The sequence below is a fragment of the Gymnoscopelus microlampas genome (assembly GCF_963454915.1).
Source record: "Gymnoscopelus microlampas genome assembly, chromosome: 10".
NCBI classification, from domain to species: domain Eukaryota; kingdom Metazoa; phylum Chordata; class Actinopteri; order Myctophiformes; family Myctophidae; genus Gymnoscopelus; species Gymnoscopelus microlampas.
Genome location: NC_139947.1, coordinates 4,591,518 through 4,608,841, shown reverse-complemented (window position 1 = coordinate 4,608,841; position 17,324 = coordinate 4,591,518). Strand labels below are relative to the sequence as shown.

At 41.0% G+C, this 17,324-nt stretch overlaps 1 protein-coding gene across 2 annotated transcripts in view; it reads left to right on the top strand.

Annotated features, from left to right (window-relative positions):
- Nucleotides 1-996: 996 nt before the first annotated feature.
- Nucleotides 997-17,324, top strand: part of pfkfb2a (6-phosphofructo-2-kinase/fructose-2,6-biphosphatase 2a) — a 57,335-nt gene continuing 41,007 nt past the window's right edge. The window contains exons 1-4 of one of the 2 annotated variants that reach the window (XM_084067991.1): nucleotides 997-1,116; nucleotides 5,077-5,222; nucleotides 12,198-12,323; nucleotides 16,889-16,985. In XM_084067991.1, coding sequence (XP_083924117.1) covers nucleotides 5,114-5,222; nucleotides 12,198-12,323; nucleotides 16,889-16,985 — 332 coding nt within the window. In that variant the 5' untranslated portion in view covers nucleotides 997-1,116; nucleotides 5,077-5,113. The remainder of the gene's footprint in view (nucleotides 1,117-5,076; nucleotides 5,223-12,197; nucleotides 12,324-16,888; nucleotides 16,986-17,324) is intronic. The other variant, XM_084067992.1, reaches the window with a different exon arrangement.

Genomic DNA, 17,324 nt, shown 5'->3' with positions numbered 1-17,324 from the left:
GATCTACAAGCTCAAAGCCCGTCACTTTGTGCCACGCTGCGAGCTTGTAGATCTGCTATTCATTTATTTTAATCCCTAGGGCACAACATATTTTTTAGTTGGGGGTCCGCAGCCAAATACATATCATTTTGGGGGTCCTTGACATGAAAAAGTTTGAGAACCACTGACCTACACATAACATGACCATGTGACTGAAAGATATGAATTAAACTCTATTTATAAATTATAAGTGGCCGTAAATAGCTCTATATTTTGACCCCTGATGTTGAACAAACACACAACCATAGACAATTAAGAGACGTTTTTTTTTTGTCCAGAAATGTTATAATAAATACCACAATTAAATAAATAACATCTACAATTAAATACATAAATAAAACCCACAATGTTATAAAATAAATAAAAACACAATGAAATAAATACATTTATATAATTGTGTTGTGTTTTAATCAATTTCATAATAGATTTTATTTCTTTCATTGTGGTATTTATGATTACATTTTTTTGTAACCAAAACAAACTTCCATAAACCTCCTCCTGTCACTGTCAGCGTTTACATGACAACCCACTCACTGGCCAATCACAGCGCGAACAGAACCTCCCAGGCTATGGGATCGTAGATCAGCAGCAGACAAGACGCCGGGAGGAGGAGCTTAAAGAAAACCCAGGATGAATTCACCAATTCACTCTGCAAGGTCGCTACATCCGGCCTGGCTCTAAAGCGGAAACGGAATCAGCAAACCTATGTATAAGTACTTAAAAATATACCGGATACAGTAGGACGGGCTTTAAACCGGATGTGAGTATTGACGGGTGAATAGTAACCTCGGCTTGGTTTGTGGTTTGGGGACGACGCGAGGAGGTTGTTTAAGGAAGGACGTGAAACAGCAGATCTACAAGCTCACAACGGGTCGCGCCGAGACGCGTTGTGAGCTTGTAGATCTGGCAAGCTTGTAGATCGTGGCGATGACGATAGATGGTGATGTTTTTTTTTTTTGTCAATAGGAACTCCAGCAGTGAGGGAGACTATTTTCCTCTGTGCTCATTTATATTCTAATTGTCTATGTACATTTATAGAGAACTCTTTCATTGTACCTCCACCTTCAACACATATTGGTGAGTGAAAATATTTTATTTAAGATGATATTTGTGTCGTTTTGTGGGTCGCATTAACCTTGATCTGTCAAACATTTCCTGACATTCAAACCCATGATAAGTTGATGAATGCTTTTGCATGCCCCTGTACACTAGTATGTGTGTTATGACTATAAATCATCATAACATACTAGCCTTTAGATCAAGACTCTCGTAGATGTATTTGATCGATTCTGACATTTTCTACGAGAGTCTTAGCTACCACCCACCCAGTTTCCCCTGGAATGTCAGCTCCAAAGCCCGTATTTCTCAGAAACACGTACAAATACAAAATATAAGGTGCTTGCCCACTTGGCCCAAATGTTAACTCGGCGTCCGGTGTGTTTGTGCAATGTATTAGTCCATATTTATCAATAAAGAATTGTTTTAATCCCGTCTGTGGCCGAACGTTAGTTTCCCCCTCTCGTTAAATTCCGTTTATAGTGAGTGTAATTCCGGCTTTCACCGGATGCGCCCCGTCACTACCGCCCATTGGGAACTTTCCAACAGAATCGGCCACAGACGGAATTAAAACACTTTAATCCCAAAAAATTGACTAATACATTACACAAACACTCCGAACACCGAGTTAACATTTGGTAAAAGCGGGTATCACCTTATATTTTGCATTTATACATGTTTGGAGAAATACGGGCTTTACAGGTGACATTCCAGGGCAAACTGAGGGGGTGGTCGCTAAGACTCTCGTAGAGATAAAACTGTTAAAATCGATAGTTTGTTATGACTATAAATCATCCTAAATAGGCTATACCATAACGTGGTCTAGTTTAAAATGAGGTAACTAGGGATTAACCCTGGATTCTATGCTAATTTACATTGCTGTTTTAATTCATGTAAAATATGCACATATACTGTAGATTTAGTCTAGATGGTTTATTTGTATGCTTCATTCATGTCGCTCGCATGAAATAGCAGGTATATATAGCTCAATATCTGGCTTCTTGTGAGTGATGCATTTGGATGGATCTGCTTGTAGATCTGCTATTTTGTGGGTGTTTTTTTTACTGCATTGAATGTGAATAGAGGTCACTGTATAGCCCTGTTTTGTCCTCATAATGTCATATGATACTGTTACTTTATTGTCCCTGTGGGGTGGAGGGACACTTGACTTGTCTTCAGTGATGGAAACAGCAGCCTACTCACTTCTTTTTACTTTTTAAGTATAAGTATCAATATTGCAATGTAGAAATACTCTGTTACAAGTAAAGGCTGGAATTCAACATTTACTTGAGTAAAAGTACACAAGTTTTGGCATCACAATATACTTAAAGTACCGAAAGTAGAAAGTACTCATTGTGTAGAATGTTTCACAAGTTATCATGTATACAATTTTATTAAAAACTAATTTGAAAATAGCAGATCTACAAGCTTGCAAGGCATCGCAGAGTTGTGAGCTTGTAGACCTACTATTTTCAAATAGCCAAAGTTTAACCCATTAAGACCTGGAACTGTGTCATTTTTAGATTTGAGCTAAAAAGCATTATTTTACACTTTGGCTATTTTTGAAAAATCGTGAAAATGTGTGCAAATCTTTATCTGCAAAATTTTTAAAGCGAACATTTTTAACTCAAATCTTTGCTTCTAGGGGGTCCCTGGAACAAAATATTTTGATGGGGGTCCGCGGCCAAATACTTAATTTTGGGGGTCCTTGACATGAAAAAGATTGAGCACCACTGATATAGAAACATACGTTTTTCAGAATACTGTTGAGATTTAGGAGACATGTAGAATCGGCTTCAGGTCTCAATGGGTTTAAATGGGGCTGAAGTGGTTAATATATGTACCCCACTTTGAGAACGATGGTGTAGATTATGTGAGATGTTGTGTTAAAACAAAGTGTTAGATAGCTCTATATCCCCCATACAGTAGTAATGGTTCTACAGGATGTTTGTTCAGTAACAAGGGTCTCCCTGGCTGTCTCTCCAAGCTCTTTGGTAAACAGGATACCAGTTTGATCCAAATCAGGAGGAACTCTCACAGGATACAGGATAAATGAGTGAAATTGGAAGTGATCGCATAAAGAAATGAGCAGACACAATTGAGAACTGGAACACTATAAAAATGAAGCTGATAAATTGGATGACATTGGTATCCCGACCTGAAAATGTATATTCCGTTTACTAATGAGTTGAAGGGATGGAGAGACCCTTCTGAATAAAAACTCTATAGCAGTGGTTCTCAACCAGTGGTCCTGGGGGGGGGGGGGGGGGGGGAGGCCGTTGACCTCCATCTGAAAATGTTTTGTTCCAGGGACCCCCAGGAGAGAAGATTTACGTACAAAAAAGCATAAATTATCAAATGTCCAAGCATTGTTGAGATTTCTCCAAATTTGTTCAAAAATAGAGACGCGCTGTGAGCTTGTATATCTGCTATTTTTGAATAGCCAACAAATATTTAATGAAAATGTCAAGTTTTTCAGAAAACTGTTTTTAAAATGGGCCTCAGGGCTAAATGGGTTAAAGGGATAGTTCAGCCAAAATATTTTCTATTGATTAGTCACCTCATGGAGACTTCAATTCATGGATATTGTTTAGTTTTCCTAAGCCAATAATTTGATGACCAGCGGACCGGTAGGCAGCGGTTCCGGTAGGAGACACAAAGGAGACTCTCGGTGTCTCCCACCGTAACCGCTGCCGGTCATCAAATTATTGGCTTAGGAATGCGACAAAAACAAAAAAAATATCCATGAATTCAAGTCTCCATAACACACGTTATGTCATTGCATTACACATATTATGTAATATGATGTTAGACATTACAAATCACTTTTTACTCAACCGCTGATGGAGATAACACCAGGAAGCTATCACACAATGTCCCGCGGCCCTCAAGCAACATTACGTTGCTTTCGTATGGGAGCTTGTTTGTAGTTGTGCTGTTTTCTCTATTTTTTCTACACCACCAAAAGTATAACACAGGCTTAAGTGGTTAATCCAGATGAACAGGCTTAGATTGTAACTGCACAGTGAGATCACTGTACCGTACCAGGTCATAGTTCATATTAGGGATGTTAACAATTCATCTATAATCGATTAATTGCCGTTAAGAATTTACCTGATGAAATTAATCGATTTTCAATTATTGAAAAAAAGAATTGAAAAACGTTTTCTTCTGATCAAATGTTTTCTTTTCTTGGGCTAGCAAGTGAAAGTTACAGGTACTGTATGGTGTGTGTGTGTGTGTGATATGAAATGTGACCTTACCATAATCACGGTAATCATTAACCCTTTAAGACCCGGAACGCATCTGTGTCTTCTTTGGCAGATCTACAAGCAGATCTACAAGCTCCCAGCGTGGCACTCGGTGCCGCGCTGTGAGCTTGTAGATCTGCTATTTTTGAAAAATCTTGAAAATTTGTGCAAATCTTTGAATATATATAATTTTACAGCGAACATTTGCAACTCATATCTTTTCTTCTGGGGGTTCCTGGAACAACACATTTTGAGATGGGGTCCGCGGCCAAATAGATTTTTTGGGGGTCCTTGACATGAAAAAGTTTGAGAACCACTGATATAGCAACATGTTTTTTTTTCTAAAAAACATTGTTAGGATTTAGAAGCAACTACAAAAACCCATTTGTTTTGGTGTGCTACTTCAAATACATTTGAAAAAACTGCTCCTGTGCCCTTTTTATACAGCAGGCCCGGTTCTGACCAAAATGGAAGCTTTCTCGTACCCCCCCCCCCCCCCACCAAGAGGGTTGGGTGTAACAATTTTACACCCAGCCCTCTCAGGCGGCGCAGTAAAGGGCTGCGGAACGACGGTTGGGAAACACTGCTGTAGATGATATACAACATTAAGGTGCAAGAAGAATCTCAGCACTCTGTACATGAGATTAAGGTGCAGAGAGAGAGAGGGAGACATGCTGACGTCACCATGTTTCTGACCTAAGTAACTGACTCTCTCCTGGTTGCTCTGCAGTGTGTGACAGAAGGAGGTGACGGCAGGAGGTTCCATCATGGCTGCCAGCCAGCAGCAGCAGCAGCCCCCCAGAGGCACCGCCGCCGGCCTGGAGAACGGCTCCGAAGGCAAGAGAACCGAACCCAGGACCAACGAGAAGAAATGCTGTAAGTCTGTTGTTGCTCCCAAAATTCTCGTCATTTGTATTAGGCCGCAGACCCCAAATAGGCTCTATACACAGCAGCCATATTATGAAGACATTCACAGGTGTTACCAATGATACTAATGAAGGCTCTGTTCCACTGGCATGTTCTAGGTTTTTCCGGAGGGTATACGATACGATACGGTGCGCGTGGTCGTGGGTATGCGCTCTTGCGTTTTCAATGGATGAAATGGTTATTAGACTGTATACGCTTCTTCCCAAAATAATCTGGACTGTGTATGCCGTATACAGCGTATAACGGTAGAACACACCACTGCTCTGTTCCATTCTGGTCAAACAGAGTCAGGGTGCTGATGTTGTGCATGTTGGCCCATTGGAAACACTCTGCTACACCAGTGGGTCTACAGTTGGGGTCCAGGGACCCTCATGGGCTTCCAAATGGCCCCTTACAGGTGTGTAACTCTGAGAGTGTACAAATGGAACCAAATGGACCTTACGGGTCCATTTGGTTCCATTTGTACACTCTCAGAGTTATGGGGGTCGTGGAAACCACTGTGCTACACTAAATGGAACAGAGCCTTCATTAGTATCATTGGTAACACCTGTGAAAGAAGTGATAATATGGCTGCTGTGCATAGAGTCTATTTGAGACGTGTTGTGAGTTTGCAGGTCGGCTATTTTTCGAACAGCCAAAGCAATTAATTCCTCGTTTAGCTGAGGGACCACCTGGAACCCCCTTAAGGACCCATTGGGAGCCCCCAGACCCAACTTTGAGAACCAGTGCTCTTAAGTCACTGGTTCTCAAAAAAATGTCATGTCAAGGCCCCCGAAAATGATATGTATTTGACCCCCATCTCAAATAAGTTGTTCCAGGGACCCCCAGAACCAAAGATTTGAGTTACAAATGTTCGCTTAAAAAAATTATATATATATATTCAAAGGTTTGCACACATTTTCACGATTTTTCAAAAATAGCAGATCTACAAGCTCATAGCGCGCCACTCGGTGCCGCACTATGAGCTTGTATATCGGCTATTTTTGCATAGCCAAAGTATAAAAGGTTAAAATGATTGTGATGATTGTGATATTAACACATTTTGCTGGGGACCCCCTGGATTTTTAATTCCAGACTTTTACCTGTAACAGAGTACTTCTACATTGCAGTATTGATACTTTTACATAAGTAAAACGTTTGAGTACTTTTTCCACCACTGCCACTCTGTCGGTGTAATTTCATTGCATAGAAACGCAACACACAGTTAAAACAATAAAATAATATAAAAAGTGATGTCCATTATACAGCTATCATATCACTTTAAAGTCCATAAAAGAAGTGTCATGTCCATATACTGTATGTAATTCATCAAGGTGGAGTCAATTGCACATGATGTTAAAGTGCAAGGTGCAGGCGGCATAAACTAGTCCGTCAGTTTGTGGTTTTGTGTTTGTTTTCTGTTTTTGTTGACCTGTGCATGGATTTGGGAAAGAAGCTATTCGCTGAATCTAGTGGTGTGTGTGTGTGTGTGTGTGTGTGTGTGTGTGTGTGTGTGTGTGTGTGTGTGTGTGTGTGTGTGTGTGTGTGTGTGTGTGTGTGTGTGTGTGTGTGTGTGTGTGTGTGTGTGTGTGTGTGTGTGTGTGTGTGTGTGTGTGTGTGTGTGTGTGTGTGTTCTGACTGAGCTACAGCGGCTGGACAGAGGCCAGCGGCTCAAAGAGGTTGTGGGTGGCCAGGCGGGGTGTGCGGGGTCTTTGATTATATTAGTGTGGCCCTGCTGCTGAGACTCTCTGGAGCGCTTTCTTGTCTGCAGCAGTTTTCATTGAAAAGCTACTTTGAAAGCTCTTTAAAGCGAACATTTGTAAAATATGTTGTTCCAGGGACCCCCAGAAGCAAAGATTTGAGTTACAAATGTTGTCTTTAAAAAATATATATATTAAAAGATTTGCAAAAAAAAAACACAGAGTGCTGCACTATGAGCTTGTAGATCTGCTATTTTTCAATAGCCAAAGAAATCTTAAAATGACAGAGATGCGTCCCTGGATAGAATGGGTTAATTGCAAGTATTCTGTACCCTCCTGTTGGTTTTGAAGGTTGCAAAAAAGATAGTGATCATCCATCAGCATGTCACCTTATGATGCCACATGACACCAAACAGGCATGTCTTCTGTGGTATGTCCCCATAGCAGACATTGTGGGTGTCTTTTAAAGGCTAATCTCTTATAATGTAATCTAGGTTTAACATTAACTCACCAGTTCCACTCTGAAATAATCTTTAATCTATGTGAATTGGATTAGTTACTTAGTTATTGTCCTATACTGCACCAGTGGTTCTTGTCATGTCAAAGACCCCCACATTTTGCCGTGGACCAAAAGAGAAGATGTTGTCATGCATGTGTAAAAACAAAAAAAACTAAATATAGCAGACCTACAAGCTCACAACGTATCACGACGCAGGTCTGCTATTTTTTTAATAGGCTCTATGCACAGCAGCCATATTATCACTTCCTTCACAGGTGTTACCAATGATACTAATGAAGGCTCTGTTCCATTTAGTCTAGCGCAGTGGTTTCCACGACCCCCATAACTCTGAGAGTGTACAAATGGAACAAAATGGACCCTCATTGTACACTCTCAGAGTTACACACCCGTAAGGGGCCATTTGGAAGCCCATGAGGGTCCCTGGACCCCAACTTTAGACCCACTGGTGTAGCAGAGTGTTTCCAGTGAGGCAACATGCACAATATCAGCACCCTGACTCTGTTTGACCAGAATGGAACAGAGCCTTCATTAGTATCATTGGTAACACCTGTGAATGTCTTCATAATATGGCTGCTGTGCATAGAGCCTATTGCTGTCAAATGAAATGGGGGACTTTTGCTGGGGGGATGGAACCCCCTCAAACTACTTTGAGAACCAGTGTTATATCGTCTCTGTCGGGTGGAAACCGACAGAGCTGTCCAAAACTGTAACTTCTCAGGATTAAAATTCCAAAAGCATCAAAAGTAGCAGATCTACAAGCCACTTATGATGCTTTTGTGTGACACTGTGTAGTGTGATCAAGTAGGACGTTAATGTATGAATAAACACAAAAAGTTGGAACATGGCAATAGGACAGGGGTCTTCAACATTTTCAGGCCAAGGACCCCCTAGCTTAGTGAGAGATGAAGCAGGGACCCCCTACTCTATATTGTATAAAATTGTGTTGCAGAGAGGAGGTTTCTGGCCGACGGCGACGATAAACAGACAGCTTGCACCTTGATGCTGCTCTAGAGTCCCATGTTTTGTCTCTGGGTATGTAATGTATGTAGTGTGGAATGTGTGTCAGGCCGTGGCTTGTTCAGTGCAGTATGCGATGGGTCTTTTGGCTCAGGGACCGCCTTCTCTGGGACCTGCAGAATAGGAATGGGGGGGGGGGGGGGGGGGGGGGGCATAGCTGAGTGGTTAGTGAGCCCGCCTAGGGAGGCAGAGGCCCTGGTTGCCCCAGGTACGTTTCAAGGCCAGGCCAGCAAATGTGTCGATGAAATGAAATTTGTCCCTGAGCAAGACTCTTAACCCCTAATTGCTCACAGGCCCTCATTGGGAACAAGACCGCAAGGACTTTCATGAACGGACCTGTTAAAGGAATTATTATCGTTTATCGTGATAAAATGGTCGTGGTATAAAAAAAGTTTGAGAACCCCTGCTGTAGAGCTTAAACGTTTTGAAAGTCGTACCGTGTGTACACTTACAACACCTTTGTAAAGGAGTAGTTCACCCAAAAAATTTATTATTTTCTATCAATCTATAGAGTTTTTGGGTGAACTACTCCTTTAACAATGGACCAGAGCCGTTCTAAAATCACTGTAAACCAGGGGCGCCAATTTATGTCCGCGTTTCTGGGTGCGCAATGGACGCGCGTGCATGCGCGGCCGGTCCGCGTGCGTGCGAAAATGTGCGCACTTTAATGCGGTTAATTCGGTTCATTTGGTACCAAAAATGTACTCCATGAAGTGAAGATGTCAGTGTTTTTTTCTTTTTCGTTTGTGATGGGTGCTCTTCATTTCCCCTGGGTGCTTTAGCCCCGAGGCACCCACAGTATCGGTGCCCTTGTTGTAAACCACAGTATTATTCCATACTATTTTCTATTTCATATTGAGTCATGAACGGAAGGCTCCATTGGATGACCAAACGTTGGTTGCTATGCACCAACTCCTGGAGAAAGATTAACAGGCTGGTGGGGAGTTGAGGATGATGTGATGAAAATGTCAAAATAAACATTAACCAGCTTGCTGGAGTTTACAAGACTTTGACCACATTTTTTTTTTGAGCTTCCTTTTTGTTTTTGTTGTAATTTCTTATATAACTTTTATTTAACCAGGAGATCCTGACTGAGACTAAAAGCTATGTTATAAGAGTGTCCTGGACTGGCCAAGACAAGACAGTAGCACATAAAATCATGACTGCAGACAAACATCTAACTGTGTGTGTGTGTGTGTGTGTGTGTCTGTGTGTGTGTGTGTGCGTGTGTGTGTGTGTGTGTGTGTGTGTGTGTGTGTGTGTGTGTGTGTGTGTGTGTGTGTGTGTGTGTGTGTGTGCGCGCGCGCGCGTGCGCATGCATGTGTTCACGTAAAACAAAAGGACTGACTTAAAGACGTTTTTTTTAGGTTCATTTTATCATGTTTGCTCCAGGAAGCAGCATACGGATGCGTTTTTGTCCGGAGCCTTTCTTCAGCATAATCTCCTCATTTCAAAAGAAGAAGGCTCCGGCCCAGATGCGTCCAAATGCTGCACTGCCGGCAGCCCTGTGGCAAACACAATAAAAACAACCTAAAAAGGGCTTTAAAGTGTGTGCTGGTGATCTTTTCTTTTTTATGCAGTGGTGTAAAGTAACTCTAAGTACATTTACTCAAGCACTTTACTTAAGTACACTTTTAAGGAATTTTTACTTTACTGGAATATTTCCCATTTTAAATACTTTTACTTCTACTCCACTACATCTCAGAGGCAAATATTGTACTTTTTCTCCACTACAATTATTTGACAGTTTTAGTTACTTTAGTTGCAGATTTAGATTATTATTACAAAACATACATTAACCACTTCAGCCCTATATATATTTCGTCCATTTGAAAATAGCCGTTCTAAAAGCTCACAATGCGGCGCGATGCGACGCATTGTGAGCTTTTAGATCGGCTATTCAAAATAGCCGATCTATAAATATGATATACATGTTGAACTTGTGAAATGGGACATTCTGCACAATGAGTACTAATGTTGATTACCAGACTTTTACTTGTAAGTATCTCTACTCTGCAATAATGATACTTTTACTTAAAGGGGAAATCCACCCATTTTCAATATTTAACTATGTCATTAATATAGCATAAAGGAGTTGTGTGGAAATAAGAAAAAAGTTCCCCCCTTTCTGTGTTGCCTTGAACTGGAGGATTGATTGTGGGTTTAACATTGCAAATTACAACATGATGAGTCATCACGTTGTAATTTGCAATGTTAAACTCACAATCAATCCTCCAGTTCAAGGCAAAAAGAAAAGGGGGGAACTTTTTTCTTATTTCCACACAACTCCTTTATGCTATATTAATGACATAGTTAAATATTGAAAATAGGTGGATTTCCCCTTTAAGTAAAAGATGCGAGTACTTTTTCACACCACTGTTTTCATGTGAACTCATTCTGAACTGAGACTTATTTTGTTGAGACGAGTGCTGGCATTCCTTTGAAGTTCTTGTGTGTCGGTGTTCACATCATGCATGGAACGGAATGTCCTCTTTGCACATGTGAGGACACATGTTTTACTACTGTACCTTAGTGTACTGCAGGGTTTCTCAAAGTGGGCGCCGTGGCACCCTAGAGTGCCGTGTAGGGCTGTCACGATTACAAATTTAAATTGACGATTAATTGTCACACACATAATTGCGATTGTGCTTTTGGCCATTGAACACATGGAACATGCAAAAGGTTTTGTGATTATCTCAAATAATTACGATTAGACAATGATGTAATAATTGTGACAGGCCTAAGTGCCATTACACAAGTCCAAGGGGTGCCTCAAAATAATTTGATAATATTTGGAATTTGTCAGTGCACTTTAACCCTAACCCTCTATTCTCAGAATAATCAGAATCAGCTTTATTGTCACATCACATGTTTACAGAAGTAAAAAAGTGGGGGAAAGTTGTTTTGGTGCATAGTTCCCATTGGATCGTTATTTCCATAGAAAAAAAGAGAGGGAAGAAGAAGGGGGGGAGATAAAACTAACATTTAGAGAGAATTAGAATTCCGCTTGATCATGCTTAGTGTCGCTGGTGGTGTTGTGCACCGAAAAATAGCCTATGCGACACGTTGTGAGCTTGTAGATCCGCAATTTTTCGTCTTTGAGCTTACGGTAAAAAAAAACTAGATATGACACAGTCATATTATACCAGGTTGCTTATTTCTCTCACTAAACATGGCAAAGTTTTTATCCCATATTCTGAGAGGACATTGAGCAACAGCGCACGTGTGGCCAATGAGAGGAGAGATGGCATAGGCAATCTCCAAGTCTGTGTGTGTGTGTGTGTGTGTGTGTGTGTGTGTGTGTGTGTGTGTGTGTGTGTGTGTGTGTGTGTGTGTGTGTGTGTGTGTGTGTGTGCGCGTGTGTTTGTATGTGTTGCTTCTTTGCCGTGCTCATCCCGTGCTCATAACATACGGACGCTCATACGGACAGAGTCAAACGTAGAGCGGTTGGCACCGCTAAAAACAGCCAATGAGGCAAAAGTCACGCAAAAGTCACTACTAGCTAGAGTGTATCTATCTTAAAATGTTGATGTCCTCACAACAAGAATAGTAACACAAACCTCTGTGTGTGTGTGTGTGTGTGTGTGTGTGTGTGTGTGTGTGTGTGTGTGTGTGTGTGTGTGTGTGTGTGTGTGTGTGTGTGTGTGTGTGTGTGTGTGTGTGTGTGTGTGTGTGTGTGTGTGTGTGTCTCTCTCTCTCTCTCTCTAGCCTGGGCCTCCTACATGACCAACTCTCCTACGGTCATCGTGATGATCGGCCTGCCGGCCAGAGGCAAGACCTACATGTCCAAGAAACTCACCCGTTACCTCAACTGGATAGGAGTGCCTACCAAAGGTACACACACACACACACACACACACACACACACACACACACACACACACACACACACACACACACACACACACACACACACACACACACATTTAACATCTTTATTTGTGTTCACATTTAACGCATTAGGCTCACAATTGACGAGTGTGTGGTGTTTTCAATGGTTTACACTAGAGGCCGCTGTTTGCCAACCTATGAGTGATACTATGACTTCTGGAGAACAGTAGACCCGGAAATAATCTGATCGCGACGAACCCAGCCCGTCCGATTTAATGTTAAAGGATTTATAAAAATAAAATGTTCTCTGCTTTCTGTTGCTTTTTGGTTAACCCTTTAAGACATTTTAAGATTTCTTTGGCTATTCAAAAATAGCAGATCTACAAGCTCATAGCGCGGCACAGAGTGCCACACTATGAGCTGAATATATATATATATATACTGTTTTAGAGCGATATTTTTTAACTCAAATCTTTGATTCTGGGGATTTTACAGATGTCTTCTAAATCCTAAAGTACTTTTTTCCGAAAGTTTGAATTTTTTGATTTATTTTAAACTTATGTTGCTATATTATCAATGGTTTTCAAACTTGTCAAGGACCCCCAAAATAATATGTATTTGACCGCGGACCCCCTCCCATCTACAAATATTTTGTTCCAGGGACCCCCAGAAGCAAAGATTTGAGTTAAAAATGTATAAAGATTTGCATACATTTTCAGGATTTTTCTAAAAATAGCAGATCTACAAGCTCATAGTGCGGCACTCGGTGCCGCACTATGAGCTTGTAGATCTGCTATTTTTGAATAGCCAAACAAATCTTGAAATGACACACATGCGTTCCCTTCCCGGCCTTAAAGGGTTAAAACAAGCCACATTCAACATGCTCACAACTATGGAATGGATTATCGCGGCGGCACAATATTTTTTTTTCTCCGATTGTACGAGACCCCTCTACGTCTTTTAAAGCGATCGGCGGGTGGATGTTTGTGAGGAAAAGTATTCTATGTCTTTTTCAAAGGTTAGTGAAATCGCTCGGAATCGCTGGCAAGGGCAAGTATAGACTATGTTAAACTCTGGCAGTCAACGAGTTCAGACCGGAAAGCGTCATACAAGCTCACAGCGCGCCACTTCGTGCCGCACTATCAGCTTGTAGGTCTGCTATTTTCGAAAAGTTGTGAACATTTTTAGCAAATCTTTGAATATATATATTTTCAAAGCGAACATTTTAACCCAAACATCTTCTAAATCCTAACAGTTTTTCGGAAAAAAATATTTAAAAAATCATTTTCACGTTTTTTCAAAAATAGCAGATATACAAGCTCATAGCGCGGCACTCGGTGCCGCGCTATGAGCTTGTATATCTGCTATTTTTGAATAGCCAAAGAAACCTAAAGTGACACAGATGCGTTCCAGGTCTAAATGGGTTAACTCAAATCTTTGCCTCTGGGGGTCTCTGGAACAAAATATTTTGAGATGGGGGGGGGGGGGGGTCCACGGCCAAATACATATCATTTTGGGGGTTTGAAAACCACTGATATAGAAACATAAGTTTATCAGAACACTTTAGGATTCAGAAGACATTTGTAGAAAGTTAACACGAAATTCTCGAACACAAACCATAGTAGATGCACAGACTTGGGGGAAACTCAACAATAAGTGTTTTGAGGATACAGATCACGGATATAGGAAGCATCGTCTCCTCCATAATGTGGAGACTGCCAATTATCACAGACAATGAACAGAATTTTGCCAATGCCTTGTTATCTCTTGGCTTGGGCATTCCTGCAATCTGCAGGCCTTCTCACAACTGATTTATGGACCTTACCGAGGCTTCCAAATGTGAACACAAAGCAGTTTACATTTGTAACCAAGCTGTATAATAGCATCCTTAACTCATTAAGACCAGGAACAGTCAGGCATTTTAGATTTTAACCACTTTAACCAAAACTCCAGAGGAAACCTTTTCATTTAATAAACCCTATATAGACTTTCTCCTATAGGCTCTATGCACAGCAGCCATATTATCACTTCCTTCACAGGTGTTACCAATGATACTAATGAAGGCTCTGTTGCATTTCGTGTAGCACAGTGGTTCTCATATTTTTCAATTTCCATGACCCCCATAACTCTGAGAGTGTACAAATGGAACCAAATGGACCCTTACGGGTCCATTTGGTTCCATTTGTACACACTCAGAGTTACATACCCGTAAGGGGCCATTTGGAAACCCCGCAAGGAACCATGAGGGTCCCTGGACCCCACTTTTAGACTCACTGGTGTAGCAGAATGTTTCCAGTGAGCCAACAATGCACAATATCAGCACCCTGACTCTGTTTGACCAGAATGGAACAGAGCCTTCATTAGTATCATTGGTAACACCTGTGAATGCCTTACAATATGGCTGCTGTGCATAGAGCCTATTCTTGGTCCCCTAACGTTTTCCCTCTGCACCAAATCTCGTCACCGAAAATAGCCAATTCACTTTTTTTTTTTGCAGTGTTCCCCTATTATGACATGCCCAGAATATAGGGCAGGGGCTTGGAGCGCAAAGGGGCATAAGTGACATTTTCAGATTATTATTATAATTGTTTTAACCCATTAAGACCTGAGGCGATTCTTAAAAATGTTTTCTAAATCCTAACAGTTTTTTGAAAAAAAACAAAAAAAAACATTTGACAAGATTTTTCTAAAATAGCAGATCTACGAGCTCATAGCGCGGCACTCGGTGCCGCACTATGAGCTTTGTATATCTGCTATTTAAATCTAAATCTAAAGTGACACAGATGCGTTCCAGGTATTAACACATCCACTGCCAGGCCCGTAGTCCTACGGGCCGTTAAATCCAACCGTTAACTGCCGTTCCCGTAGCCCGTAGTCCCGTAGTTTTCCCATGTTAAATCGTGCAGGTGCAGATTCCGGATTTTTTTTGCACTTCCGGTCTCGAAGTGGGCGGACCGGAAACGAAATAATACTGTTTCCGGTTTTTCTCCCGCCTCCGTTTCCTGTCTAGCGGTCAACTTTGGACGCCATTATCTCTGGCTTGTTGTTTTTCTCACCGCATCCACCATTTTAGCGTTTTCCTCTCGTTCTCCAGAATGCAGTGTCGGATCGCCGCACGGTTTTCAGCGTTTTGTTCGGTCGGGTCCCGTGTTTGTGTCGAACCAAATGAACGCGGATTTTAAACGGATTTAGGGGGCCTATGACGGAATCAAAAAAACAAAAAAGGTAAGAAATTGCTTGGCACTACGATGGACGTTCTGAGATTAGCCGATGGCAGTCAATGTGTTAATGGGTTAATTAAAACAATATATTTAAGCAATCTATACTTTTATACAGATTAGGCTGCAAGGAATGTATTTTTTCTGAAAATGTCACTTACAACCTTTGCGCTCCGAGGCCTCGAGGGCCTCTAGGGATCATGTGGTTAAACATTGTCTATTGTTGTCCCTCACCTGTAATGCAGAGAAACCGGTTTAGCTTCCTCTGTCAATGCATTACTGTAGGTCTTTTTGGTCTGCTTTATTCTCACTTAACTGTAAACAAAACCAACATACAATATGGCCTGTAACCGTAGAGGCAGTGGTGGAAAATGTAGTACAACGTTACTTAGGTAAAAGTATCAATACTGCAATATAGAAATACTCTACTACAAGTAAAAGTCCAGAATCCAAAATGTACTTAAAGTACCAAAGTAAAAGTGCTAAAATGTTTGAAAATAGCAGATCTACAAGCTCACAACGTGTCACGATGCGACACGTTGTGAGCTTGTAGATCGGCTATTTTCAAATAAATAGGGCTTAAGAGTTTTCAAATAATTGTAGTGGAGTAAAAGTAAAAGTATTGGAAATTGGAAATGCTCAAGTAAAGTACAAATACCTCAACATTTTTACTTAAAATAATGTACTGAGTTATTTTCCACCACTAGATAGGGTATCTGCACATTTCTAAAGTGACAATTGAAGGACTGTCAGGGGTCCCCAGTTCAAATATCGTCACCTTGCTAAACTAATGGCCTAAGTCATTTTTTGAGGTAAATTATATTTTTGCCTAAATCAGCTCCTCATGTCATAAAATCGCCCATCTCCTAACTGAAAAGGATCATGCTGTTCCCTCCCCTTTTTAGTATAATGGCCTGACTCCCTAGTGTGACTTAGGCCAAAATAGGCCATTTTTTTGCCCTAAGTCACATGGTTTTGTGACTTAGGCCAAATTATTTACTGATTTAGGCCATTTTTTAAAACATTTGTTTTGGCTTAAGTCAGATTTAATCCTATTTAAACCTATTTAAATCTCTTATGTTACATAACTGACAGACAGTGTTATTTTTATTTTAATAGTCATAATTTGTTATAAACATTTTGGGTGAAATGATTAAGAAATATCATATAGTTTTGTTTTGGATCCGTATTTTTTTTCTTCCTGAAAAACGTTTTAAAAAATGACATAGGCCATTAGTTTAGCAAGGTGACGATATGATGATTTGGGGGGGGGGGGGGGTGTTGAGAACCACTACAGTAGAGTTTGTAGGTCTTTTTCACTGACTCGGTGGGCCCTCTGTTCCCTTGCAGTGTTTAACCTGGGCGTGTACAGGAGAGAGATGGTGCAGAGCTACAAGTCCTACGACTTCTTCAGACACGACAACCAGGAGGCCATGCAGATCAGAAAGTGAGTCCTCTGTTGTGTCTGGGTCAAGCAGGCCAAGCAGTGTCTCTGGAGCCAGACCGTTGCCTGCAAGCATAACAAGAGCTATTGGTTGAAACCGATGACACGTATGATGTGCAGTACCTCTGCTTTGTCACAAGATGGGGCATTTTCCTAACATTCCATGTGGTGTCATTACTATGTCTGAAATTCAACTAACTAGTGTATATGCACTCATAAGCAGTGGTGGAAGTACTCACATTTCTTACTTACTTCTTAGTAAGAAATGTTACAAGTGAAAGTCCGGAATTCTAAATGTACTTGAGTAAAAGTACAAAAGTATTGGCATCAACATATACCTAA